The sequence below is a fragment of the Callospermophilus lateralis genome, chromosome 3 (genome assembly GCF_048772815.1).
Source record: "Callospermophilus lateralis isolate mCalLat2 chromosome 3, mCalLat2.hap1, whole genome shotgun sequence".
Lineage (NCBI taxonomy): Eukaryota > Metazoa > Chordata > Mammalia > Rodentia > Sciuridae > Callospermophilus > Callospermophilus lateralis.
In genome coordinates this window covers 160,977,002-160,989,005 of record NC_135307.1, presented here as the reverse complement: position 1 = coordinate 160,989,005, position 12,004 = coordinate 160,977,002, and the positions used below count along the sequence as shown (strand labels likewise).

General features: G+C 37.7%; 1 protein-coding gene across 1 annotated transcript in view; it reads left to right on the top strand.

The window, feature by feature from the left end:
* Positions 1–6,055: 6,055 nt before the first annotated feature.
* The window catches only part of Macrod2 (mono-ADP ribosylhydrolase 2), a 1,899,209-nt gene continuing 1,893,260 nt past the window's right edge, over positions 6,056–12,004 (top strand). Inside the window, exons 1-2 of the mRNA XM_076849439.2 lie at positions 6,056–6,314; positions 11,031–11,147. Of these exons, the coding sequence (XP_076705554.1) occupies positions 6,269–6,314; positions 11,031–11,147 (163 nt within the window). The 5' untranslated portion in view covers positions 6,056–6,268. The remainder of the gene's footprint in view (positions 6,315–11,030; positions 11,148–12,004) is intronic.

The following is a 12,004-nucleotide window of genomic DNA, read 5'->3' as shown; positions in this document are numbered from 1 at the left end:
CTTTGTTTGGCATGCCCTGCAGACAGCTTACTCAGCCTGTCCTGCACCTAACAGCTTCCAACTTATTCTTTTTTTTAAATATTTATGTTTTAGTTGGACACAATATCTTTATTTTATTTCTTTATTTTATTTTTTTAAACATTTTTTTTTAACACAATGCCTTTATTTTTATGTGGTGCTGAGGATTGAACCCAGGTCCCGCCCATGCTAGGCAAGCACTCCACCGCTGAGCCACAACCCCAGCCCCCTTCCAACTTATTCTTTAATGACTTAGTTTTATTTTCACTAATTGACCTAGAGAAGAAGTCCAATAATCTTTTTTCAGTTTTCACCTTACTTGTTCTTTGTCAGACCTTCAACATTTCATACCACAAAACGCCCTGAAAACATATTATTGGTTTCCCTGGAAATTGGATTACAATTACTTTTTCCAATATTGAGTTCAATGTCTCATCCTTGTATTGCTCTCTCATTCATTCATTCATGTGTTGAATACCTATTATATGCTAAAAATGAATTGTAACTCTCCTTGAGGCATTCATTAATTTCATGTTCTTTTTAAATTTTTTTTCTTAGTGTTCACATTAAAATTAAGACCTCTCAAGGTACTCCCTTATGTTCAAGTGTTCTCTTTCCTAGTTTTGCTAACAACTCTCTATGGGTGCTCACTTCACATTAATTTACTTTTATTCATTTAATAAATATCTATTACGAGTCTATTATGTGCTAGATATCCTGTCATTCTGGGAATGGTGAGCATAAAGTATATTTCTTGTCTTTAGGTGGTTATAAGTTCAGAGTAAAAGCCAGATATTAATAAAAAATAATCCCCAAAACAAACGTAAAATTTTAATGTTTAAAAGTGCTTTAGCTGGGTATGGTAGCACATGCCTATAATCCCAGTGGCTCAGTAGCAACTCAATGAGACCCTGTCTCTAAATAAAATACAAAAAGGGCTGGGGATGTGGCTCAGTGATTAAGGGCCCCTGAGTTCAATCCCCAGTATCAAAAACAAACAAAAAAAGTGCTTTAAAAGAAAAAAGTGAGCATTCACAGCATGGAAAGGGAAACTGAGGGTAGAGGTCAAGTGGGAATTAAAAAAAGGCTTTTTGAGTGAGTGATGGTTAAGCTGAAATTTGAAGAATGAGAGTGGATCAACTAAACAAATCTTGTCCCAAGTATACTGACAGACATGGGGAAAGTCCACGAGGTGAGAACAAGGTGTATTCAAGGAAATGAAAAGCTCTATGCATTAGTATGGTTGGAACCAGAGATTGGGCTGTAGAAATGAGGGTGGCAAATGGTATAAGGTTATTCTGATAAGTGATGTTTGTTCCATTCTTCATGATTTAATCGTTATGAGAAGACTTAGGTATTACTCACCTTAGGCTACCATAACAAAATACCATAGATTAAGTGATTTAAATAAACATTTATTTTCTCATAATTCTGGAAGCTGAAAGTCTAAGATCAGGGTGCCAGCATAGTAAGGTTCTTTTGAGAACCCTTTCCTTGGATTGCATATGGATGTCTTCTCTGTATTCTCATATGAAAAAGAAAAAGTGGGGGAGGAAGGAAGCAAAGGTATCTCTCATTTTATAAAGCCAACTTCTATCATATTAGGAGGGTTCCACTTTATGATATCATTTTTTTAGGGGGAGTACCAGAGATTGAACTCAGGGCACTCGCCATATCCCCAGCCCTATTTTGTATTTTATTTAGAGACAGGATCTCACTGAGTTGCTTAATGCCTTGCTTTTGCTGAGGCTGGCTTTGAACTCGCAATCCTCCTGCCTCAGCCTCTGGAGTCGCTGGGATTACAAGCATGCGCAACCACACTCAGCACTTATGATGTCATTTTTAAAAATTTTTATTTGTTCTTTTTGGTTATACATGATAGTAGCATATAATATATTATACATATATGGAGTATAACTTCCCATTTTTGTGATGAACATGATGGGGAGTAACACTGGTCGTGTATTCATATATGAATATAGGAAAGTTATGTCCCATTAATTTTACTGCCTTTCCTCTTCTAGTCCCCCGTCTCTTCCCTTAATTTTTCCCCCTTGTCTAATCCAGTGACTTTTATCACCCACCCCCTCACCACCACTTGTTTTGAAAACATCTGCATATCAGAGAGGACATTCGGCCTTTGTTTTTTTTCCCCTCATCTTCATTTAGTTTATTTAATTTTCAGGCTGTTGCATGGTTTCCTAAATGCTTTTTCTTTTTTTTTTTTTTAAACTTAAAAAAATTTTTTTGTATACCTTTATTTTATTTATTCGTTTTTATGTGGTGCTGAGGATCAAACCCAGCGCCTTGCACATGGCAGGTAAGCGCTCTACTGCTGAGCCACAGTTACAGTCCCCCTAAATGCTTTTTCTAAATATATATTTTTATCTGTTCTAATTAGTTATACATGTCAGTAGAATGCATTTTGACACATCATACATAAATGGAGTAGGCCTTTGTTTTTTTTGGATTGCCTTATTTCACTTAGCATGATAATCTCCAGTTCTGTCCATTCACTGGCAAATACCATAATTTCATTCTTCACAATGAATACTATACCATTGTGTATATGTATCACATTTTCTTTATCCATTCATCTGTTGAAGGGCACCTAGATTAGTTCCATAGCTTAGCTATTGTAAATTGAGTTGCTATGAAGACAGATGTGATTGCATCACTACAGTGTGCTGATTTTGTGTCCTTTGGGTTTATACCCAGGAGTGGGATAACTGGGTCAAATGGTGGGTCCATTTCTAGTTTCCTGAGGAATCTCCATACTGCTTTCCATAATGATTGCAGCAATTTTCCGTCTCACTAGCAATATATGAGTATACCTTTCCCCCCACATCCTCACCAACATTGTTACTTGTAGTCTTGATAATTGCAATTCTGACTAGAATGAAATGAAATCTCATCTAAATTTGCATTTCTCTATTTGCTTGGGATGTTGAAAATTTTGTCATATATTTGTTGACTGATTATATTTCTTCTTTTGTGAAATGCTTGTTCAGTCCCCCTGCTTATTTATTGATGGGGTTATTTGGCTTTTTTGTTGTTATATCTTGGAGATTAATGATCTATCTGAGGTACAGGTGCCAAGATTTTCTCCCAGTCTGTAGGCTCTCTCTTCGTGTTCTCTATTGTTTACTTTCAGTAAAGAGGCTTTTTAGGGGATGGGGTTGTGGCTCAGTGGTAGAGCACTTGTCTCATATGTGTGAGGCACTAGGTTCAATTCTCAGCACCCCATATAAATAAATGAATAAAATAAAGGTCCATCAACAACAACAACAAAAGAAGCTTTTCAGTATGATACCATCCCATTTATTGATTCTTTGTTTAAATTTGTTTTTTTAGTTGTAGGTGAACACAATACCTTTATTTTATTTATTTTTATGCGGTGTTAAGAATTGAACCCAGTGCCTCACACACTTGAGGCAAGTGCTTTACCACTGAGCTACAACCACAGCTCCTTATTGTTTCTTGAATTTACTTCTTGTGCTTTAGGATTCTTATTGAGAAATTCAGGTCCTAAACTGATATGATGGAGATTTGGGTCTACTTTTTCTTCTAGTAGGTGCAGGGTCTGTGGTCTAATGCCTAGGTCTTTGATCCACTTTGAGTTGAGCTTTGTGCAGGGTGAGAGATAGGGATCTAATTTCATTTTGTTACATATGAACGTCCAGTTTTCCCAGCACCATTTGTTGAAGAGGCTATCTTTTCTCCAGTGTATGTTTTTGCCTTTGTCTTTCTTTGTGAAGAAAGTGTATTCAGTCCTTGATGGAGGAAATATTCTATATATGACTGTTAAGTCTAAATTATTAATTGTATTTTTTAGTTTTATAGCTTATTTATTTAGCTTTTGTTTGGAGGACCTATCTAGTGATAAGAGAGGTGTGTTACAGTCACCCAGTATTATTTTGTGGTGGTATATTTGATTCTTGAAATTAAGAAGGGTTTATTTGAGGTACATAGATGCTCCATTGTTTGGGTCATATATATTTATTATTATTATGTTTTGTTGATGTATTATTCCCTTAAGCAGTATGAAATGTTCTTCTTTGTCCCTTCTGATTAACTTTGGCTTGAAGTCCACTTTATCTGATATGAGACTAGAAACCACTGCTTGTTTATGAGATCCATGTTGAGTGATTTCCCACCCCCCAAAGCCCCATTATTTCACCTTCAGTCTGTGTATGCCTTTGCCTAGGAGGTGAATCTCTTGGAGACAGTATATTGTTGGTTCTTGTTTTTTAAAGATATAGTTAAAATATAATCATTTTGAAGGTTAGGGCTTCAACATTTGTACTTTTGGGAGGACATAATTTAATCCATAGCAAAGGCCACCAGAAAGTCATTGAATGCTTTAGAACAGTGAGATGAAATGATTACATTTCACAAGATAACCCCAGATGTAGAGTAGAGAATGGACAGAAGAAGTGCAAAAGTGGACAAAAAGGCTAATGAGGAAGTCTTTGCAGAAATCTTTGCAGTGGTCCAGTTAAATTCAGACTGCGCTTACTGCAATGCTATAGGAAAATAGAGCCATTCTAGATTCATATAGGAGATAAAAATTTATCAGAGTTAGCAATTCACTTGATACTAGCATGAAGTTATAAGAGACATGAGGGATGGTGTTTAGGTTCTTGGTTATTCAAGTGAATGGATGATGAAGCCATTCAAAAAGATGGGAAAATGGAAGAGGACAAAGTGGGGAAGGAACGTGAGCTCCATTTGGTACATTTCAGGTACTTTTGAGACAACAAATATTTAATAATTAAATATTTAATATATTTTTTAATGATAATGGCATTTTGAAATACATGCTGTCCAAATACCAGAACCTTAATACAATAAAGGTTTCTCTTCTTTTTTCTGTTAAATATTTTTTTTAACCATTGATAGATATTTATTTTATTTATTTATATGTGGTGCTGAGAATCGAACCCAGTGCCTCACATATGCCAGGCAAGTACACTACCCTTGAGTCACAACCCCAGGCCAAAGTTCTGGTTCTTTGAGTTGACATGAGATAAGGGACAATCAATAGTGTAATGTTTCTACACATTACACAAAAAGCACAATTGGAAGGATAAGCCCTAGGCTGGAGTATTCACAGTTAACTTTTTGAAGGGAAACTTCCTAGTATGATGCACTTTATTGCAGACCTTGCATTTAGCATTTCTAAATAAGAACTAAATATCTTTGGTGGTGCCTGCCTGTAATCCCTGCAGCTCAGGAGACTGAGACAATAGGATTACAGGTTCCAAGCCAGCCTCAGCAACTCAGTGAGGCCCAAAGCAATTCAGACTTATGTTTCTAATACAGTATTTTGGTTGCCTACAACTTCCCAGTTCTTAAAACTCTTTGAGTAGCCCAGTTTACCTCTGTCTTTCTAAACTTCATTGAATTACAATGAAATTTGTAATTATTACTTCAAGGTTGGGCAGCTGATTACGTAAGTTCTTGAACCATTTCTACAATTCTTTCACTTGTTTTGATCTTATTTGCCCACCCAAAGGAAAGCTTCAGAGCTTTCAGAGCTCGCCCAGAGAGGGCAGTGACAGTGAGCATGGACAATTCCTTTGCACTCACTTTCCTCTCCAGCTTGCATACCTTCCACTTGCTGAGGAGGATTTTGTCCACTGGCTCCTCAGTCCCCTGGAGCACTTAGTTTTACAGGCCACGCCCTTTGGTCCCCTCAGAGCAGAGAAGCCAGCTAGAAGCACCGCCCCGCTCCGGCGCCTCCAAGACTCTGCTCCACGCTCCGCCCCCGTCGAGAGGTACTTCCAGCCCTCTCGCGCCCTTGCTCCGCCCACTCCAGCTCCCCAACGTCCTCGGCGTCGGGCCCGAGCCTGCGCCTGCGCCTGCGCCCTGGGGCCGAAGTCGGGGCGCGCCTTGGCTAGAACGCGGAGAGCGGCGGGCGGTGCAACCAATGGGAGGCGGCGCTGCCTAGCGGCTGGGAGGCGGGGCCTGCGCGGGTGTTAGGTTAGCGCGAGGCGTGACCTAGTTGACAGGCTCTGAGGTGCTGCTGTGGCGGCGGCCGCCGAACTGAGGCGGGTGGGATCCAAAGCCAAGCGCGGGCTGAGGGAGGAGGGCGGCAACTGGAAAACGGCGAGCGACGCGGGACGCAGAGCCTTTTTCACTTTTTCCTTCCCGAGTGCCCATTCCTAACCCTCCCACTACACACACACCCTGTTTGCCCGTGAGCCTGGGGAACTTGCAGCTTAAAGCCAGCCACCCCCACGGCAACATGTACCCCAGCAACAAGAAGAAAAAGGTGTGGAGAGAGGAGAAAGGTAACCAGCCGGTCGAGTCCTGGGGGTTGCGGGCGGTAGGGGTTGGGGTGGGGGCGGGGGTCAGGCAGTGTGTGCCGCGGCTCCCTCCGCTAGAGCTCCTGCCTCGCGCCCTCCGGCCGGTGCCGCCTCCCTCTGGTGTCGGTGTGTACACACGCGCACATCCGTGCGCGCCTCGCCGTGCACGCGCCGCCCCCAGGCACCTGCCGCTCGCGCACGTGTGGGCGCACGCCCCTTTCTACCTCTATCCGCGCCCGGTCACCTTCTGCCTAGGTGGGGCTGCTCTCGCCTCGCAGGCTGCGTGGAATCCCTTGTACCCTTGGCGCGGTACAAGTTTCTGTGAATCCCAGCTGGGACTTTGGCACCCCTGGCTGGGGTGTCCCACGGACAAGTGTCCGCTGGCAGGCACTCAGGCTGCATTGCCGCTGCGCCTTGGCGCCCCAGAACCCTCATTCATTCTTTTCTCTGCTCTGTCCTTCCTCCACCCAGACTGATAAAGAGTCCCCATTTTCAGGTGTTTATCCCCTTTCTAGGTTCCCTTCCCCAGCTGCAGTGTGACTTTTGAAATCTGAAACTCTAGGGGAAACCTGAAAGCATCTTGTCAGTGAGGATAAGCGCTTTAGAGGAATCTGAATGGGCTTTTCTCTCAGCAATATATTTCTGTGTTTTACATCCCCATTCATAGTCTGAAGTTGTTTAGTGCATTGTATATCACTCAGTGAATGAACCCATCCCTGAATTTTGTGCATATCAAGGCTTAGCCAAATCGGTTAAATTGACAGTAGCATCAATTCCTTTAAGACATACAAGTGTAGAATTCAGTCCCCTTCCTTCGTTTCTCTTTCTTTTCTGTTATCACAGATTATATTCTGATGTAAAACTTGATACTGGCATTTTTTCCCCCTCTCCTTTTTCAACTCTATTCTTTATTTTTTTACCTTTCTCACAGATATGTAACAAAAAGTGCTTGTATTGATACTGTTAAGATACGCTAAACTTACATGTTTGGGTGACCGGCTTGAAAATTAGTTTCTTTGATAGTAGCTCTTTAAAACTTGTAGATTTTTTAATTGCAAGTCCTGGCCTTTGAACATGATAGCCAAACGGTGGAGGTGAGAATGGGAATTAAAAAGAATCCTCCATGTAGGGCCTGTTTCCAACAATATATGAGAAAAGGGATAGGAGGATGCTCACCCTCCCAAAGTAACTACCAGGAAGATTTAATGTAACTGTACACACAATTAAAGCGTCCTTTAAAATACTGAAAGATTAGAATGTGTGTCATTTAATTATGTTTTCATGATTATGAGCATGGATGGCTAAAAATTCTGGTGTCATGGAACAAATGCTGTTGACAATAAGAGCCTGATATATAAAATGATTTGTTTTTTTGCAGTAGTATTTATTTCCCACATATTTTCAACAAGGATACCTTATGAGCTTTGAAAAATCATCTCTACCCATTTTTATTGATGGGCTTGAAATGTTAGCTTTGTATTATTGATGATGATGAAGGCAAAATAGTGGAGACAGACATTGTTTTCAATAATATGAATCATTGATGAAATTATAGTGAGTACTTAAGAATTATTTTTCTGTTATACTTAAAAAAAGTTCCTAAAGTAACAATGTTATAATGGTTCATTCATTTAACAGCTACACAGTTGGACTGATAAGCAGAAATTTCAAAGTCTTTTTTTTCTCTATTTCTTCTAAAGGAAAAATATAACCAAATTAATATTTTTAAAATAAAGAAGTAGATGCACAAAGAAGGCAATTAAAATAGTTTTCTCTTATCCAAAACTAAGCTATTTTTGCATGAAATTTAAAGGGAAGAGTTGTGATTTGAAACTTTAATGTATGTTTTATTGTTTTATCAAGATGCTTGTATTTGGAAAATTTGAGTACAAAAAGTCTTATGCATTATTCCATCAAGAAAGCACAAAGAATTTCTAGTACAGCAGAGAAGTTTATCCCACTAGAGAGTTGATGGCATAATATTTTTTGCAGTGTTACTTAAATCCAAAAGAAGGCTTACTCACTTCATTGAAATGTCAAGACATTCTAGAAACATTTTAAACTCAGTATATCATCTAATAAGTAGATCTGCCTGCTTGCTTATTTGTTGGGTTTACAGAGGAAGGGTTCATTAGAAAGGTGAATCATTCTTCAAAAAAAAAAAAATCTTATATAATGGTAAAGAAACTGTATGTCTATGGTCTTCAGTATGTTTCATTGTTGAAACAAATAACTAAGGAGTGCTCAAGACCACATTTATTAAGTAGACATTATAGTATTTTAGCCCTAATTCAGAATCACTTAATGTGTATTTCTTTTCTTTTCTTTCTTTTTGGTACCAGAGATTGAACTCAGGGACATGTGACCACTGAGCCACATCCCCAGCCCTATTTTGTATTTTATTTTGAGACAGTGTCTCACTGAGTTGTTTAGTACTTTGCTGTTGCGGAGGCTGACTTGAACTCGTGATCCTCCTGTCTCAGCCTCTCAAGTCACTGGAATTATAGGCATGTGCCACTGTACCTGGCTACTTGATGTGTATTTTCATTTTAAGTATTAGGACTTAACTTTTGTTGTTTTTACAATTGGTCTTGTTTTGTTTTGTCTTTATACTTAAACTTTTAAATAAATAGAATGACAGAGGACAGGTTTCATTTCTATATGTACCTTCTGACATTTGCAAAAACTGTAAATTGTTTAATGTCTTTCATCCTGATTTCTGATATTGTGGTAATTTCAAATTAGTAATCTAAGGCTTTAAAAGTAGTACTTTTAGCATTTACAGTCATCTTCCTTTTCCATTTTTGTGTGATAAGTCAGAATTTACCATTCCTTTCAGGCTTTCTACTCTACCAAGATCCTATCTCTTTGTAATACACAGATGATTATATATATATTATATATATATATATATATATATATATATATATATATATATATATATATAATATGTATATATATTTTAATTCACAGAGAAAGTAAATGCCTTAAAACATGAGCAGCCTAAATATTCTCTTCCATGGTCTTATTGGTTTGTTTCTTTACATGTTCTTTAGGTTTTTTTCCTGTCTTACAGGAAGCACTTCTTTGTTTCTAAGATAAACTCCACTGCTTGTGTTCTTCATCCCATCTCCTGTAGTTGAGATCTTCTGCCATGATTTATTTGTTCTTGGGTATGTTTTAATTTCTCAGTGTCTTTGTGTTCCTCTCTATGCCTGTAACAATTCTCACAGCACTTCACCCTGGAGTTGTTCTCATTTGCCTTCTTTTGCTCACTCCTCCATAGGCTCCTGGATTTTAGTTATATTCTAATGAAACATGTTCCTAAAATCATTTTGTAATAACTGTGATGGTGGTATAAGAGGAGTTACCATTTAAATCCTGTTTGTGTGCTCAGCATTATTCTTATTGCCTTACATGGGTTATCTTGTTTGATTCTCACATTATTTTTATGTGGTGCTGGGGATCAAACCCAGTGCCTCATGCATACTAGGCAAGTGCTCCACTACTGAGCCACAACACTGGCCCAAGTTCTTCCTTGTTTTTAAGATTAAAAAATTAATTTTCACATTTTTTTTCATTCATTCTAGTGGATCATTTTATGTATCTACTGGGATATGCATAATCAACTTTGAATATTAGTGGTCTGCTCTATAGGGTAAAGTTAAACTGCTCAGCATGGTGTACAAGTTCCTAAATAGCTATGTTTTATCTTGTTTTCAGCTATTTTTCACTTTTGTAGCCAATCACTTTCTGATATTGTATCTTTCATTTTTCATTAAACTAGTTACATTTCCTTAATTTTATTATTGTTGTGTTGGTCAAAATGTCCTTACTTTCTGCCTCTTTATGGCAAAACTCTATACATCCTTCATGAGTCAGCTTACCTATCACTTTTTTGGGGGAGGTTTTCTTGACAATATAGTGTATTATAATGTTAATAGCATAACCTGACAGTGAAAGTGCACTTTTATTGGTAATGGCCTTGTAGAATCAAGGAATTATCTTGGTGGTTATCTTTTTTCTTTCTCTCTCTCTCTCTCTCTCTCTCTTTTTTTTTTTGTGTGTGTGCTTTCATTATTTGTACTTACCTGTCTTCAGTTTTTTCCTCTTTCATTTGGTACTGGGAATCTAACCTGGGGTGCTTTACTAGTGACCTACCTCACCAGCCCTTTTTGTTTTGAGACAGGGTCTTACTAAGTTGCTAAGGGTCTTGCTAAGTTGCTAAAGCTATCCTTGAACTTGTAATCCTCCTGTCTCAGTCTCCTGAGTTGCTGGGATAACAGGTGTGTTGTACCACTGTGACTGACTTACTATTTTTAATTTTACCTACATAGGTATTATTTTGTGTTTTTAGTTTCATCTTTTGTCCTGTGAACTCAAGGTTAAGGATCACCTTTATATCTAGGGTGTATAAACATATGCCCTGATAGGTACTAGGCTGTTAGTAAATACTGATTGAAAGAATAAATGATTTTACTTATTTCTTAGATCATCATGAGAGTGTCTTCTTCATCAGGCTTTGTTTTTATTTTTCTTGCTATTATGAGGTTAATTTGACACCTTTTAACACACATTTTGGTGTTCCTTAAGACCATACTAAGTCTTTGGTTAGTTTAACATGGTTAATACTTAAAGTATAAAATAATTCCAAAGCTTAATAATTAAATACAAATGGAGATTCTGCTTTTATTTTGCAAGAACGTTTACTGAAGATGACCTTAGAGGAGAGACGCAAAGAATACATAAGGGACTATGTTCCTCTCAACACCATTCCATCCTGGAAGGAGGAGATGAAGGGCAAGAACCAAAATGATGGTAAGTTTCTCAGAATATTTTTTAGGTACAAACTGTTCCCATTTATTATGACTCCTGCATGACAGTTGTTGACAGAAATGAATAACATTTAAGAAAGAGATGACATTTTTGTTATTTTGCTGTTTAAATTATGCTTATCATTCAGTTGTTTATTGTAGGACTGTACCTTAATATAATTTGTGTTTTGAAATATATCACGTTTGTAATATAGTACTCTTTTTACAGGTACATTTCATTAAAAGAGAAACAATTATTCTGCAGTAGCTTTTAGAGCAAATGCTGTTTAGAGATGTTGCTCTTGCTCTGGTGGTGTGGCATTTTGAGTTTGCTTTGATTAATTTTATTTTTATTGTGTTCCTTTATTTTAAGGATTGCATATTAATTCAAAGAGTATATTAGGAGGCACAGAGAAAAACCAAGTAGGATTTCACAGAATTTTGAGAATATATGTTTTGTGTGAGGTGATATTATGTCTGCATGTAAAAATTTGAATGACAAAATTTACTCTCAAAGTTTTTGTCATTTGATGAGAGTCTAGATTGTGTTAGAATATAGTGAAGTTTTAAGGATTAAATGGTACATGAAAAAATTTTTAAGCAAACATAATAAATTTAATGGATGTTTAACATGCTTACCTCAGAATTAACACTCACTGGTATTAATAATCTGAATATAAAGTTTAGACAAACAGGGTACTTTTTAGGTGCTTAATAGTTGAGCAACTGTTTTATAAAATGAACTTGGACCATGTTAATTTCATAGATTGTGGTCTTAGATTGATGGAACCATAACAGGTACAAAGTACCTTGTGCCCTGAAAATGAAGACAAACATGCAATTCTATGGATAAAATCTGTG